Source organism: Ovis aries, chromosome 14, assembly GCF_016772045.2.
Source record: "Ovis aries strain OAR_USU_Benz2616 breed Rambouillet chromosome 14, ARS-UI_Ramb_v3.0, whole genome shotgun sequence".
In the NCBI taxonomy this organism is placed as follows: Eukaryota; Metazoa; Chordata; class Mammalia; order Artiodactyla; family Bovidae; genus Ovis; species Ovis aries.
The window spans coordinates 63,463,872-63,480,679 of NC_056067.1; the positions used below are offsets into that span (position 1 = coordinate 63,463,872).

A 16,808-nucleotide genomic window follows, 5' to 3' on the forward strand; every position below is an offset into this window, starting at 1 on the left:
CACCATCTATCTACCTTTCTATGGGTGTAGCTCTCTACCTGTTTTATCATCCATGTTTATGTTCATCCATCACTTTCCCTGCTGATCTATCATCTATTTCCACTTCCATGACTTCCTCTGCTTCTCGGTTTCCCTGGCTCTCTTTTGTAATCCCTATTATCTGCTCCCACATCACCAACTTTCTCGATCTTTGCACCCACCCCCCTCCCAAGTCTCTTATTTATAGGGCTTCTCTGTCCACTTCTCTCTTCTCACTATCTAACCCTTTTTCTTTCCATTTACCTTTATTTTTTAAATGCTTTTCCCACTGCCCCAGTCCCTCTGGCTTATTTCCTGTGTGCGCACAGCAACTGTGTTCCTGCCTCTGCTTTCCATTGACTCTGTTTTCTCTCTGATCCCATCTCTCTGTGGGCTCTGACCTCCATAATCTTACACGTTTGGTGTGAAGTGGCACGTGGGCCCGAGCATACAGCATGAGAACCCGTGAAACACACAACATACAGGAGCTGGCGTTTGGCTCCGTCACCAGGGACCTGGTGTCCTGGGGCACAGTGTGGCTCAACCACCTGGAACGAAGCCACATCTGAGTGAACACAGTATCTGTGCATCACCCAGGGCATGAGGACTAGGACTCCCGCGGAAACAGCCTGAGACAGACCAACCTGGTCTTGAAGCCCTGCGTAGATACGTGGTGTATCCTTGGGTTCCTTGAGTAGAGAAGAGAGTGTAGAGTTGAAATGGAAACCAGGCTCCTAAACTGTTTCTGGCCTCTGAACAAAGTCAGGCAGGAAGGGCACCCTCTCTGCTCCATGCCCTTCTGTCTGTGTCTCTCACTTCACTCTTTATCTCCATCTCTGAGTTCCTCTGTCCCTGCCCCTGCCTCTGTCTCTTCTGTCAAAGCAGGTGGTCTGTATTTGTTTCTCCTCTTTCTTTGTCTGTCAGATGCAACTCTCACCAAGTCGGTTTCTCTCCATGAAAAGCACCTTTCTCTCATCTCCAACACCGTCACCTGGGGCTTCCACAGCCTGGTATATCCAGTCTGTATGCTAGCTCTTGACATTCTCACCTGTGATCACCATGTGCAGAGGATCACTGAGGGGCTGACCACTCAGAGTGGGAGAGATTGAAAGCACAGAAACACCTGCAGGAAAACCACCTTGTCTCAAGGTCATCTGCTTACCAACCAACCACATGTGGTTTCATTTCCCTTGGAATGGAACATAGCAATTGTAGATTTGGGGTTTTAGGATGCGGGCATCATGGGGTGCCATCATTCTTCACACTGTGGGACCAAATTTCCTCTATTAAGTAGCATTTTATCTAGAATGCTTGGAGCACTTCCTGTCGTTCTGAGTGGACCCTGACTCACACTCCCACCAGAAATCTCTGGGGTCCGGGAAACTGGGACGATGGGTGGCCTCTCTGGACAAGAGCTCTCTGACCTGTGACCACAGTCTCCAGGGCTCACTGGGTGCTGACCACGCAGGGGGAGGTGACTGTAGTGACTATAATGCCTGTGGGTCCCCACGTGTGTTTCAGTCATGAGCCACGAGGAAGATCTTCCAGAACATCATGGCCTGGAGCTCTGGGACATCAGTTCTGTCACCCTTGTGCAGCCTGAACCTGTCAAATTCAAAAGGGGAGTGACCAGAGAGTCACACGCTGTCCTTGAGGAATCCCAGGGCTTGGCCAGGCTGACAGGGAGGGCTTGTAGTGATCACCTGGGGGAAAAGAATGCATGGTTTACAGTAGAAAACCGGAAACCCTTCCCCTCCCTGGGCTCAGATGACCCACCCCTTTCCCACATCTCTAAGGCTCCTTTTCAAACCAGGGGAACCCATGCTGCGTGGAGATTCCCACACCACAGAGGCATAGCACACCCTACATGAAAAACATCTGCTGAGAATTTTGAGCCTGTGTGTGTGCTCAGCCGTGTCTGACTCCTGTGACCCCATGGACTGTAGCCCGCCAGGCTCCTCTGTCCATGGGGATTGTCCAGGCAAGAATACTGAAGTCGGTTGCCATTTCCTTCTCCAGGGGATCTTCCAACCCCAGGACTGAACCCCCACCTTCTGCAGCCCCTGCATTGCAGGCAGGTTCTTCACCACTGAGCTACCAGGGAAGCCTGAGGATTTTGAGCAAGTGTCAACTAACAGATTCTTCCTGGATGTTGATGATGTAAAATGTGTTTTATAAAACAAGATGGAGTAGACACCCAATGGAAGAACAACCTGTGTGGAGTGAAATGATGTCAGCTCACATGAGAAACACAGGACATGATGGAGTCTGTGGTAGAACCTTCTGGAATCTCAGGGGCAGGGCAAAGTTTCTCCCCTTCTTCTGAATGGAGGCCAGCAGCAGCAGTTCTCTGCAATGCCTATCCATGGAGCTGCTGGAGAGCTGGAGCCATCACCTTGTCCTCCAAGGGTCTGTTGTCCCAGGCCCTGCTGCCTTCCCTCAGTCTACAGATAACACCAGTCCCTCCCAGTCACCCCAGCTCTGAGCATCACAGTCTCCTGTAGGTGCCCAGAGAGCCTGGCTCAGCAGAGGGAAGAGTGTCTGGGGGAGGGTCTCTGGGCCAGAACTGGGGACTAGATTTCCCTGAAAGTGTTAGTCAACCAGTCGTGTCTGACTCTTTGTGAGCCCATGGGCTATAGCCCTCCAGACTCCTGTATCCATGGAATTGTCCAGGCAAGAATACTGGAGTGCCTTGCCACTTCCTTCTCCAAGGGGATCTTCCCGACCCAGGGATGAAACCCAGGCCTCCCTCACTGCAGGCAGACTCTCTACCATCAAAGCCACACTGGGATCCCATTTTCTACTTCCAAAAGACTCACCCTCATATGGTAATGACTTTCCATGGTTGACCATCACCCTACCTTCTGTGCCATCTCCCCTCTTATTACAAGAGTCTTACTTGAGGTGGATGGCAACCATGGTTTGGGGGAAAGACTCACTCTCTTGTGCCCAGATGCTCTGGATCAAGAAGAATCCTGGAAAGAAAGACTCGTGATGGACAATCCATCTCATGTCAGACCTGGCCTTCTACTCCCCCAGCCTGTTCCATGGGCCTCGTTGGCAAGGACGGTGCTCAGCCTTGATGAACCCAACCATTAAGATCCACTTCACCCCTGTGGAGGCAGGGCTCTCTGTTAAGGTGGACCCAGCCCTCCAGGTCAATATTTGCACCAGGCTTTGTTCCATTCCAGGACTCAAGACATGCCAGGCTGACGATGGTGGACACCATGGCGCTGCTTCTCCTGAGCAGGAGGCAGCAGCTCAGCAGACCTGAAGAGTACACAGGATGTTATGATGACGCCCAAACTAACATCGTGTGCAAGCTGACCACAGGACGGAAAGGTGACTCACACAGGCTCTTCTTACCTTAAAAAAGGCAGAGGATGGGAGACCCGGCTGAGGGAGGAACTGGGCTTCATGGAAAATTTTAAGGCCAGTTCTGCCTCTTCAGATTGTTTAACAAACTTGAACCACAACCTCTGACCCAACCTACCTTTGGCTACATTTTCAAGTTTACCAAAAATGTATGCTGCAATGTCTAATCTGCTGTGACTTTGAGGCACTAAAATGTTTTCTGTTTTCATTCTTGATATGATTTTAATATAATTTCTTATTTCATTCCTGTATTGAAACATTTTCAAGCATTATATTTTATCTTTAATGTTCATCCATCTCTGTGACATCTGCAGTAAAATTGTCTTTATGGAAAATGCTGATTTCATGATTTTTTAATATATTAATTTTCCTATACTGTAATTCTTTTCTATGTATGCATGGCCAAGTTCCTTGAAAATGAAACAATTTTTAATAATTTATGTATAGTTGGCTTACAATATTATATTAGCTACATGTCTGTTATGTAGTGATTCAGTATTTTCAGAGACTACACACAATACAAAATTTATAAAATATTGACTATAATCCCTGTGCTGGACATTATAACCCTGTGAGTTATTTATTTTATAAATGGTTGTTGGTGTTTCTTAATCCACTCTGCATACTTTGCTGCCCCTCACCCCACCCCCTCTCTCTCCTCTCTCCCTCCCCTCTCCCCTCTGGTAACCATTAGTTGTTCTTTGAATCTGTGAGTCTGATTCTCTTTTGTTATATTTGTTCATCTATTTTTATTTTCTTAATACTTATTATTGTTTATCTGGATGCATCAGATCTGAGATGTGGAATGTGGTATCTTTTTAGTTGAAGCTTGTGGGATCTAGTTCCCTGGCCAGGGATTGAACCTGGAGCCCCTGCATTGTGAACCCAGAGTCTTAGTCACTGGACCATCAAGGAAATCACTATTTTGATGTTTAGATTCCACATATAAGTGAAAACATACAGCATTTCTCTTTCCCTGTCTGACTTATTTCACTAAGCACAATGCCCTCCAAGTCAATCCATGTTCTCAAAAGCCAGGACTTTGTTCTTTTTAGAAAGCTGAGGGGGCTTCCCTGGAGGCTCAGTGGTGCAGAATCCGCCTGCCATTGCAAGAGACGTGAGAGACCTGGGTTCGATGGGCCGAAAAGATCACCTGGAGAGGGGAATGGAAACCGATTCCAGCATTCTTGCCTAGAGAATCCCATGCACACAGGAGCCTGGGCAGCTACAGTCCATGGGTCGCAAGAGTCAGAGATGACTGAGTTGACTTAGCATGCATGGATTCAGCCTCATATGGTTAATGGCACCACACTGGCTATCTCAAACAGAGTATTCTTCATCTTTTTATTTTGACAACTAGCATTATTATTTTTTCATAGAAAGCATTTTATTTTAAACATAGCAGTGTTCACACGTCAACCCCAAACTCCCTGTATCTGTCCCACCACTCTTCCCCTCTGGTAACTCTAAGTTGGTTCTCTAAGTCTACAAGTCTGTTTCGGCCTGTAAATAAGTTCACCCCTGTAAAATGTTACTGACAAAGGGTTTTATTTTATTGGTTTTGTTTTATTTTAAACTGAAAAATTTGAAAAATCAACTGGCAAAAGTAGGGAGATCATGATAAGCTACCTAGTATGAGCGATTGATTCTAGCATCTCCCCAAGCAGTGACATAGTTACAATAGAGTTGGAATAGCCAGGAGATTATTAAGAGGGGGTGGGATTTTGAAGACGATACTATAATTCTTGGACTCCACTCCTCACCTCAGAGCTGCTGGGCTGCTTTGGAGGAGAAGGAGTGTCCATGAGGAACCCCTTTAACAAGAGATCTAGGTCCTCAGTTTGTAACACTCTGTGTGCTCAGAGGATGGGGACAGGTCAGGGCTCAGCATGGTCTTGGTTTATGTTGAATTCCTCATAGATAATGGGCTCGGCAGAGAGGTGCATGGGCCTCAGGGGAGCAGGAGTGGACCGACTCTTGGAGAGTGTCCTGAGGTCCAAGTGAGCGTATACCATGTCTTCTGCTGCAGAGTCCTGAGAGGAAAGAGGTGAGATGATGGACTGAGAGGTGATCTTCGAAGGCTGGGCCACTGGGCATTGGAGGGGCTCAGACTATGGCAAAGCTTTGGGCTGGGAGGACTCACCTCCCCGTTCACTGTTCTGTCTTTCATGGGCTCTCCTTCCATGATGGCAGCATCTGTGAATGGAAGAGAGTCAAGCCTCTTCAGGGTGGATGCAGCTATTGCAGACCTCCATAACTTTGATAGTTACATCAAAGTTAGAAAAAGGCAGGGATGTCCCCACGTTGCTGAGCCTGTCTTTTCCACTAAATGAAACCAAACAAAACATTCCATATACATTCCATTAAAAATTCCAAAACATTCCATTAAAAAATTTTGGACTGACTCAGGAACCTGTGCAAACCCACTGACACATCCTATGTCTTCTGTTGTGGACCAAGCTCATCTGCATATCAGCAGAGTCCCAAGATCATGTAGGACAGAAAAATGGATGGCTGTAGTTGAAGGGAAGAACAGGGCTTGGAATGTCCCTGGTGGCCCAGGGATTAAGAGTCAACCTTCCAGTTCAGGGAGCGTGGGTTCGATCCCTGGTGGGAGAACTGAGATCCCACATGCCTTGAAGCAACTATCCTTAATGCTGCAACTGTTGAGGCCATGAGCTCTGCAGCCTTGAACTGCAGCCCAGCTCCACAATGAGGATTTCCCATGCTGCAGCCAAGACTTGATACCACCAAGAATAAATCAATACATATTTTCATAAAAAGAATAGGGTTCATTGGGTCTCTGGAAGATGTTCCAGCAGCGATTACAACAATGGAAATCAGTTTTTAACCCACAGGAAGTGAAAATGCCATTCTTTGCTATGAACCCACCTCTCCCTGGGTCAGATGATGCTGAGCTTGCCTCTTCAGACTTACGATTTGGGGTAGAACACCAGTGACAGACAAGAGCAGCGAGGAAGATGCTAGTAGAAGTGAAGGCTGTGGAGAGCCCAAGGACAATGTACCACGTGCTGGAGTGTTCCTGAGGAAGCCGTGTTTCTGCCAACAAGCAAAAGGAAGGTCTGGGTATTCCTTGCACCTGCTGTGCCCCTACACACTTGACTTATTGTATTCTTGTGTCAAACTGTCAGTATCTATCAACCTGATCAGTTATGGTCTCCACAACCCAGGAGGTACCAAAGCATCCAGGAAAGATGCTAGCAGTGGATAAAGTAAAGAGGCTGTGCAAAACTAGCAGATGTCTGAACCAAGGTCCCCCAGGCACTGATGCAGTTTTTCTCTGCTGCCCCGTATGACAGGCATGGTGTTTCTGGTTGAAACAGCACATTTCCCCCTCCATCCACATAGGCCTGGAATGGAATCCTGAAGAAGATATGACACTTATTTCTGCCCTCTGGATGCTTAGTTCACAAAACACTAACAGAGGAATAACGCATATTGAAGGTGCTCCATAAAATCCTCCGCCTGCCCCGCCTGCTTCCCCAGAGATCCTGGGTGAGGGAGGGTGAGCATCTCCCTTAAGCATGGGGTTAGGTCACTCTGACCCCCTTTGCTTAATTTAGAAATTCCCAGTCACAGAGCATGACAAGCTCAATGCCCACCCTGGTTCTAGGCAGTCGACGGTCGCAAATGCTGTAATGACAGGGACATTGAGGAGTCCAAAGCCACAAAGCTGGGAGGTGGCAGAGCCAACACTCACACAGGCACCCTGTCTTCTCAGAAATGTGCTGAGATAGGAGAACGTCTTGCTTACCTCCTGTGGTGTGTGGATCCATAGTTGATGGGCAAGTGCTTGTAGTGGATCCTAAGGGAAAAAAGTCATAAGGGGTGAACAAGAACCTTCCTCATACTCACTGAATGAGGACTGTGTCATCCCTCAGAGCACTGATGGGTGGAGGGGAGGGCTTCTGGTCCCTCCCCGTGAAAGCACTGAGTAGACCCTCCATCCTGGAGAAGGGATGGTGGAAGGAGGCGGGAAGGATATGCCTGGTGGTGAAAGACAGCTGTAAGCTAGAGACATCCTCTCTGCTCTGGGAATGAGTGTCTGTGCTCCTTAATTGGGAATCACCTGTATGTCAGAGCTGCTTCTGGGAGAACATTAAGAGCAAGGGGCCAAGGCAATCTCTGATCTTCCGAAATCAGCCCAGCCTCTCCTCCTCCTGGCTCTAACCTGACCCTATTCTTTATTTGCCTGGATAGACAGGACTCTGCTGTGAAGCATCCATACAGGAGGTGGAAGAGGGCTGAGATGCCATCTGCCATCTCTCTTCTCTGGTTCTCTGGTTCTGGTCTCATTGCCTCCATTTCTCCAGGAATGCTATGGTTCCCCTGACACCAACACAGAGCCCTTGAGATAGAGCTCATGATACAGTAAGATGTTATGCAAACACCCAAATGGACTATTTGCCCAGTGCAATCTCATCTACTATAATGTAAAGCACGGGACTCTTCATCAGTTTTCAATGCAAGAGTGCTGGAGTGGGTTGCCATTTCTTCCTCCAGGAGACCACCTTTAGTCAGGAATCTTCACTATGATGCGTCAGGGTTGGGTCGCCCTACACGACTGGCTCATAGCTTCCCTGAAGTATGAAGGTCCCTTCACCACTACAAGGCTGTGATCCATGAGGAGGAGATCGTGAAGGACAGAGGAGTCTGTCGCGCTGCAGTCCATGGGGTTGCAAAGAGCTGGAAACAGCGTAGCAACTGATCAGGAACAACAAAGCACGGGCCAGGAAGAGGTTCCTCACCTGTGACAGACAGGAACAGTGGGTCGCTGGAGTCTGACCAAGAGTAGGGAGAGTGAGAGAAGGAGCCGTAGCACCTGTAGACCCCGCTGTGGGCTGGGGTCCCAGGACCCAGAGGGAACTCTGCCTGGAGTGCTCCGCGGGGGCCCCACACTCCAGCCTGCGAGCGCCCAAGGTTCCCGCGCTCGCTGAGCAGATGAAACTGGTCAAAGGCGCTCTCGGAGCTGCAGACCAAGGTCATGTTCTCCCCTGACCTCACCACAGGGCCCCCCTGGGCTGAGAGAGAGGGTTTCCTGGACCGACCTGCAAGGAAGAGACCTTGATCTCAGAGCACAAAGTAACTCGAGTCCTAAATAGACGACTAAAGCCGGAAGTGTGCAACAAGAGAGGCACTGCAGTGAGAAGGCCGCCCACCGCCAGGAAAGAAAGCCCCACAGTAGGGACACCCGGCACAGGGAAAAATCAGAAATAACTGTAAAAATGGAGTGTCACTTAAAATCCTTTGACACAAATTAATAATTTTTTAAATGGATTGTCATTTAATGTCCATTTTAAAAGAAAGAGTATATGTATATATATGAATAACTGAACCACTCTGTTGTACAACAGGAATTAACAACATCTGAAATCAACTAGACTTCAACAAACATAAATAAAAAATAAATTAAAAAAATTAAACATGTGAGATTCTCTTGAAATAAGTGGAACTTCCTAACTACTGCTGGGACTATCAGAAAACATGGCATTGATCCAGGAGAAGAGATTATGAAGTAGAAATTGCCAGAATCTCATTTGATCTTTGACCATCTCATTCTTGAGAGCATGTTCAGGGCTGCCATGCCCACCCCCAGGGGCTAGAAGGGACTCCTCAGTGGGAGGGTTGGAGGGACCACTCGCCCCTTTTTGTGCAGAAGGACTCGTTAAAACAAGAGCCTGAGCAAATCCAGGGTGTCAACCTCCATCTCGATCAACCAGGGGCTGGACTGTAGGGCGTCTGGTACCACATGTGCTGCTGACAGAGGAAGAGAGCTCTGACATGAAAGCGGGAAACCAACCACTTAAGCAACCATCACTGGCTTCCTGAGCAGGGAATTTCCCGTATCCCTGCTCTGGTACATTTTTCTCCGTGGGTCGTCATTTCACATTCTCGCTCCTTCCCTCTGTCACCGGCTGTGTCTTCCCCTTAGCACACGGCAGGGACTCTGTTCTTTCTCCCTTCCATGCTCACACCTCCTCTCTCTGCTTTGTTTCCTCTCTCGAGTTTGTCAGTGTCTCTGCACGCCTGTCATTCTCTCTCAGTATTGATGCTGGACTGGACACCAGACTGTGACAGAGAGAGCTGAAGGGACTGGTATGGCCACACTCACCTGTGATGATGATGTCCATGGGGTCGCTGGGGGCTGACCACACATAGGGGGAGTGGCTGAGAGAGCCGTAGCATCTGTAGGTGCCTGCACTCGCCAAAGTCATGGGGCCAATGATGAAGTCAGCTGGGGCATGCCCACCAGTGAGCGTTTCTCCACATCTTTGGAACTGCCCCGTGCTGCTTGTTTTGTGCAGGATAAATTTGTCAAGCAGCATTGATGAGTGACAGCGGAGGGTCATATTCTGTCCCTCACGCACGAGGGGGCCTGGGTGGGCTGAGATGGAAGGTTTTGGGAACACACCTAGGAGCAAAGAGCTTGTGAGCTTCAGTGAATCACCCCATGTCAGCAATTCCCCTGACATCTGAAGGTGTGAAAAACCTCCCCATGAAGCAGCAAAGCCAACTGCCCTTCCTGTCTGTTCTGTTGCATTTTTTTTGGCCTTGTTCTTGGGCTCTGGCTCATTCTTTCCTGTTTCTCTTCACTCAAGACCTCCAGCCTCCTCTGTGTTTATTCTAAGCTCTTTAGCTGTTGGATCTGCTCTCAGCTTCAGGCATGCATACTCAGTCCCTTCAGTCGGGTCTCACTCTGTGGGGCCCCATGGACTGTAGCCCGCCATGCTCCTCTGTCCATGGGATTCTCCAGCTGAGAATCCTGGAGTGGGTTGCAGTGCTCTTAACTTCACCCCATCCCTACTATGCGTGGTGGGGGGCTGGGGTGGGTCTGCTTCTCTGTTAGAATACATACCAGGCATAATACAAACCCTGTCTCCCTTCACACTCGTCTTGAAAATGTGGGTGATGATTGGCAGCAGATTGCGAAGCAGATGGAGAAAAAAGTGAACACTTCCCCATCTGTGATCCCCACTTCATGCATTTGGAGACATTCCTGGGCTGATTTGGTCTTAACTGGGACCCCAGCTCCTATATATGGGATTACAGCTCCCTACTGGCTGGCAGGAAACACCCACAGAAATGGATACCCAGCACAGGGAAAAATTCAAAAATAACTTTAAATATCGGGTGTCATTTAAAATCCAATTAAAAAATAATTTTTTAAATGGAGTGTCATTTAACATCATTATTTTAAATCTGCCTCCACAACTGAGATTTAAAAAAAAATTTAATATAAATTCATTTTTTTAATTAGGGGCTAATTACCTTACAATATTGTATTGGTTTTGCCATACATCAACATGAACCTGCCATGGGTGTACACGTGTTCCCTATCCTGAAGCTCCTCCCACTTCCCTCCCCATACCATTCCTCTGGACATCCCAGTGCACCAGCCCCGAGCATCCTGTATAATGAATTCAACCTGGACCGGGGATTTGTTTCACATATGATATTATACATGTTTCAATGCCATTCTCTCAAATCATCCCACCCTCACCCTCTCCCACAGAGTTCAAAAGACTGTTCTATACATCTGGGTCTCTTTTGCTGTCTCACATACAGGGTTATCATTACCATCTTTCTAAATTCCTTTTATATGCATTAGTATACTGTATTGGTGTTTTTCTTTCTGGCTTACTTCACTCTGTATAATAGGTTCCAGTTTCATCCATCTCATTAGCACTGACTCAAATGTATTCTTTTTAATGTCTGAGTAATACTCCATTCTGTATATGTACCACAGCTTTCTTATCCATTCATCTGCTGATGGACATCTAGGTTGCTTCCATGTTCTGGCTATTATAAACAGTGCTGCGATGAACATTGGGGTACACGTGTCTCTTTCAATTTTGGTTTCCTCGGTATGTATGCCCAGAAGTGGGATTGCTGGGTCATAAGGCAGTTCTATTTCCAGTTTTTAAAGGAATCTCCACCCTGTTCTCCCTAAAGTCAGGAACAAGACAAGGGTGCCCACTTTTAGCACTACTATTCAACATAGTTTTGGAATTTTTGACCACAGCAATCAGAACAGAAAGAGAAATAAAAGAATCCACATTGGGAAAGAAGAAAACTCTCACTGTTTGCAGATGACATGATCCTCTACATAGAAAACCCTAAAAACTCCACCAGAAAATTACTAGAGCCAATCAAGGAATATAGTAAAGTTGCAGGATATAGAGTCAACACACAGAAATCCCTTGCATTCCTGTACACTAATAATGAGAAAATAGAGAAATTAAGGAAACAATTCCATTCACCATTGTAACGAAAATAATAAAATACTTAGGAATATATCTACCAAAAGAAACAAAAGACCTATGTATAGAAAACTATAAAAGACTGGTGAAAAAAATCAAAGAGGACAGAAATATATGGAGAAATATACTGTGTTCATTGGTCAGAAGAATCAATGTAGTGAAAATGAGTATACTACCCAAAGTAATCTATAGATTCAATGCAATTCCTATCGAGCTATCAAGGGTATTTTTCACAGAGCTAGAAGAAATAGTTTTACAATTTGTATGGAAATACAAAAACCTCGAATAGCCAAAGCAATCTTGAGAAAGAAGATTGGAACTGGAGGAATCAACCTGCCTGACTTCAGGCTCTACTACAAAGCCACAGTCATCAAGACAGTATGGTACTGGCACAAATACAGAAATATAGATCAATGGAACAAAATACAAAGCCCAGAGATAAATCCACACATTTAAGCACACCTTATCTTTGACAAAGGAGGCAAGAATATACAATGGAGAAAAGACAATGTCTTTAACAAGTGGTGCTGGGAAAACTGGTCAACCACTTGTAAAAGAATGAAACTAGAACACTTTCTAACACCATTCACAAAAATAAACTCAAAATGGATTAAAGATCTAAAGGTAAGACCAGAAACTATAAAACTCTTAGAGGAGAACATAGGCAAAACACTCTCTGACGTAATCACAGCAGGATCCTCTATGACCATCTCCCAGAATATTGGGGAACATAGGCAAAACACTCTCCGACATAAATCACAGCAGGATTCTCTGACTCACCTCCCAGAATATTGGAAATAAAAGCAAAAATAAACAAATGGGACCTAATTAAAATTAAAAGTTTCTGCACAACAAAGGAAACTGTAAGCAAGGTGAAAAGACAGCCTTCAGAATGGGAGAAAATAATAGCAAATGAAGCAACTGACAAAGAATTAATCTCAAAAATGTACAAGCAACTCCTGCAGCTCAATTCCAGAAAAATAAACGACCCAATCAAAAAATGGGCCAAAGAACTAAACAGACATTTCTCAAAGAAGACATACAGATGGCTAGCAACCACATGAAAAGATGCTCAACATCGCTTATTCTCAGAGAAGTGCAAATCAAAACCACAATGAGGAACCATTTCATGCAGTCAGAATGGCTGCTATCCAAAAGTCTACAGGCAATAATTCTGGAGATGGTGTGGAGAAAAGGGAACCCTCTTACACTGTTGGTGGGAATGCGAACTAGTGATATCCTTTTTTTAAAAAAAAACCCAATACAATATTTAAAGTAATTAGCCAAAATAAATAAATTCAAATTAAAAAAAGAATATATGTATATGAGTAGCTGAACCATTCTGTTGTACAACAGGAATCAACAACATCTTAAATCAACCAAACTTCAACAAAAATCAATAAGATTAAATATATTTAAAATATCAACCAGATTGGGCTGCTCTTGAAAAACTTAACATACTAATTACTGTTGGGACCATCAGAAAACATGGTATTGACCCAGAAGCAGACATTACAGAGTGGAAATTGCGAGAATCTCACAATGAGATTCTCACAATGAGGTGGATCTTTGACCACCTCATTCTTGAGGGAGTGTTCAGTGCTTCCCTGTCTGACCCCAGGGGCTGGACGTGACTCCTTAGTGGGAGGGTTGGAGGGACCACTCCCCACTCTTTGTGCAGAAGGATGCATTAAACCACAAGGTTGAGCAACTTCAGGGTGTCAACCTCCATGTAGATCACCTAGGGGCCAGACTACAGGTGGACCGGTACCACAGTGTGCTGCTGACAGAGGAAGGGAGCTCTGACAAGAAAGCAGGAAACCAAACCCCTTAACCAGCCATCAGTGGCTGCCTGAGCAGGGAACTGCCCACGTCCCTGCTCTGGTACATTTTTCTCCGTTGGTCGTTCTTTCACTTTCTCGCTCCTTCCCTCTGTCACTGGCTGTGTCTTCCCCTTAGCACACGGCAGGGACTCTGTTCTCTTTTCCCTTCTGCTTTCACACCTCCTCTCTCTCTGGTTTGTTCCCTCTCCCGAGTTTGTGAGTGTCTCTGCACGCCTGTCATTCTCTCCCGGTACTGATGCTGGACTGTACACCAGACCTTCTGTGACACAGAGAGCAGAAGGCACTGGTTTGGCCATACTCACCTGAGATGATGATGTCCACGGGGTCGCTGGGAGCTGACCACACATAGGGGGAGTGGCTAAAAGAGCCATAGCATCTGTAGGTGCCCGCACTCGCCAAAGTCATGGGGCCAATGGAGAAGTCCGCTGGGGCCTGCCCACCAGTGAGCATCTGTCCACATCTCTGGAAATTCCATGAGCTATTTTCTTGGTGCAGGATAAACTTGTCAAACCCCAGCAGTGACTGACAGCGGAGGGTCACATTCTCTCCCGCAAGCATGAGGGGGCTGGGGTGGGCTGAGATGGAGGGTTTTGTGAACACACCTAGGAGCAAAGAGCTTGTGAGCTTCAGTGAGTCACCCCAGCTCAGCGCTTCCCCTGACATCTGAAGGTGTGAAAAGTGTCCCTGTGAACCATCAAAGCCAGTTAACCTTCCTGTCTGTTCTGTTGCATTTTCTTTAGCCTTGTTCTTGGGGTCTGGCTCATGCTTTTCTGTTTCTCTTTGCTCAAGACCTCCAGCCTCCTCTGTGTTTATTCTAAGCTCTTTAGCTGTTGGATCTGCTCTCAGCTTCAGGCATGCACACTCAGACACTTCAGGCCTGTCCAACTCTGCAAACCCATGAACCATAGCCTGCCAGGCTCCTCTGCCCATAGGATTCTCCAGGCAAGAATACTGGAGTGGGTTGCCATGCTCTCAGCTTCATCCTGTCCCTAATATGTGTGGTGGGGAGCTGGGTGGTTTTGACGATGCATTCCCTGCCTCCATTCACACTTATCTAGAATGTGGGTGATGACTGGCAGGAGATTGGAAAGGAGGTGGAGAGAAAAGGGAATATTTCCCCATATATGACCCTCACATCATGCCTCTGGAGACATTCCTGGGACTCCTCCCTGGGGCTCCAGCTCCTTCATATGGGATTACAGCTCCCTCCTGGGTGGCAGGTGCTGGATCATAGTCGTTCCCAATCCTCCCTGCTGACAGGTAGCAGCAGCATCCTGTCTAACTAATGACTAGGGAGGCTCCTCCTTCCTTTGCCAGAGCACCCCATCTATTCAACACCCTGACTTTAAACTCTCAGAGTGGGTTCTCCTTCCTGGTTCATGCCTGGCTGGATATCCTGAGTAAATCTTGGACCACATAAGGAACTTAGACCTAGGATGGGATTGCCTGCATAGACGGCTGTCCCAGGCTGGGCTGGACCCCTCCTACCTGTGACCACAATCTGCAGGGGGTCACTGTGTCTGGACAATGCAGGGAGCGACCTGGCAAATCCAGAACATGTGTAGGACCCGGCATGTTCTCTGGTCACCGGGCCAAGGGTGAAGTTGTTGAAATGATTTCCATGGAGCTCGTGCATTCTGGCCCCATCTGTTTTGAACAGTCTGAATCTCTTAAGTGGAGAACGGACGTGACACTGAAGAGTCACAGTCTGTCCTAAGGAAACCATGGTGCTTGGCCAGGCTGACAAAGAGGGCTTGTCATATTCACCTAGGAGAGAAGGAGTCACAGGTTTTGAGAGGAAAATAGGAATGGTCCCTCTCCCCACGGGTCTTGTTGCAGTGCTTCCCCTTCAATTCTTCCAAGGCACCAACCCTAAAGTGCATCACCCTGATACTCAAGGACACCTGGGGCTTGGGGACAGACAGAGACACAGTCAACCCAGGATAGACATCACAGATATTCTAAGAATATGATTCTAAGCAGTGATTCTTATCAGGAGAAGAATAACTCCTTGGGTTGACAAAATGTTGAAAACTCTATCAAAACACAAAACACTGGGGAGTCCTGGGTGGTTCGGTGGTTAGGACTCAGCACTTTCTCTGCCAGGGGCCCGAGTAGAATCCCTAATCATGGAACTGAGATCCTACATGCTGTACGATGCAGGCAAAGAAACACCACAAAAAAACTGATTCATGGAAAAGAAGTGAGAGGGCTTTCCTGTTGGATTTGTTGTAGCTCACACGGTAAAGAAACTTCCTGCCATGCAGGAGAGCAGGGTTCAGTCCCCAGGTAGGGAAGATCACCTGGAGAGGAAATGGCAACACTGTCCAGTATCCTTGCCTGAAGAATCCCATGGACAGAGGAGCCTGGTGAGCTACAGTTCGGGGGTATCAAAGATTCAGACATGAGTGAGCAACTAACAGTAACAGAGGTAACAAGTGAAAAAGCCACTTGACTGAAAAGAAGGAAATAAAGCTTGAAGCTGGCTCCTTTGTTCGCTAACCTGGATCAAATGTGTGACAAGGTCCAGGTGGCCCTGCCTGAGGAGCAGACCCTTCCTTGGGCTCAGGTCCAATAGGCTTCCTGCAGATCCTGCTGTTAAGGGCCAGCTGGAGATGCCATGAGCCAGCTTGTAGGGGAGGGTCTGTGGGCTGCAGCCTCTTGCTCCCCTCTCATGATAGAAATGGCACTCACTGAGCCTAGCTCCCAGCTCCCAGACTTCATACTGTGCCTTCAGGTCCAGAGTTCAGAGCTGGGCTAAAATCTGGGGAGAGTGAAGATGAGTATCAAGGCCAATAGGAGGACCTGGGATCCACAGAGCATGCGCCTCACTGTACTGACACAGGTCTCACCCTGGCCCCCAGTGTCATCTGCATCAGCCCCAACTGCTCTGTTCAACAGAGAAATAAGGGATGGGGAGGACTCACCCACAGCTGCCCAGGTCCTCAGACTCACACAGAATCCTAGAAGGAAAAACACGTCAGAGATGGCTTGTCCCAATGGACCCCACTCTCGTTGCACCCTCATGCAGGGAACCTGGTCAGTGGTGTGAAGACCTCCTAATTTCCACCACAACCCTCTCCAACCGTGTCTTTCCGGACTCACCGAGACTCAGGAGGCTGAGGAGTGTGGGGCACATGGCTCTGCTTCTGTGAGACAGGAGGCAGAACTGAGCAAAGCTGACAGAGTCACAGGATGCGGAAGGCGGTCAGTGTTGTTGGTACAGTCAGCCTGGTTCATGTCACATGGGAAGATGGCCAGCCTCTTCTCAAAGCCAGGGATGGAAGTC

The 16,808-nt window shown here is 47.3% G+C and overlaps 1 protein-coding gene across 6 annotated transcripts; it reads right to left on the reverse strand.

The window, feature by feature from the left end:
• Positions 1 to 261: 261 nt before the first annotated feature.
• LOC101103752 (killer cell immunoglobulin-like receptor 2DS2) lies at positions 262 to 16,709 on the reverse strand. 6 transcript variants are annotated; one of them, XR_006056252.2, is made up of 11 exons: positions 16,625 to 16,709; positions 16,447 to 16,482; positions 15,008 to 15,286; positions 13,822 to 14,121; positions 9,527 to 9,826; positions 8,163 to 8,462; positions 7,169 to 7,219; positions 6,286 to 6,453; positions 5,537 to 5,589; positions 5,157 to 5,426; positions 262 to 1,721 (listed from the first exon to the last, which is right to left on the reverse strand). XR_006056252.2 is itself a non-coding variant. In XM_027977991.2 (10 exons), exons 1-10 carry the CDS (start codon positions 16,656 to 16,658, stop codon positions 5,271 to 5,273), a joined length of 1,632 nt encoding a protein of 543 aa, XP_027833792.1. In that variant the 5' UTR covers positions 16,659 to 16,709; the 3' UTR covers positions 4,925 to 5,270. The 6 variants fall into 6 exon arrangements, 5 of the variants coding, with proteins under 5 accessions (XP_027833792.1, XP_042088426.1, XP_042088429.1 ...); XM_027977991.2 differs by lacking the exon at positions 262 to 1,721 and having other exon boundaries at positions 4,925 to 5,426; positions 6,331 to 6,453; XM_042232492.1 differs by lacking the exon at positions 262 to 1,721 and having other exon boundaries at positions 4,925 to 5,426.
• Between the last annotated feature and the right edge of the window lie 99 nt (positions 16,710 to 16,808).

Bases quoted from the DNA above. Each gene is read 5' to 3' on its own strand.
- LOC101103752 (XM_042232492.1), bottom strand. From the start codon at position 16,658: ATGTGCCCCACACTCCTCAGCCTCCTGAGTCTCG. The intron at 9,827-13,821 runs GTGAGTATGGCC...CTTTGCTCCTAG, and splicing joins CGTGGACATCATCATCTCAG to GTGTGTTCCCAAAACCTTCC. The intron at 7,220-8,162 runs GTGAGGAACCTC...TTTTTCCCTTAG, and splicing joins ACTGTTCCTGTCTGTCACAG to GATCCACTACAAGCACTTGC.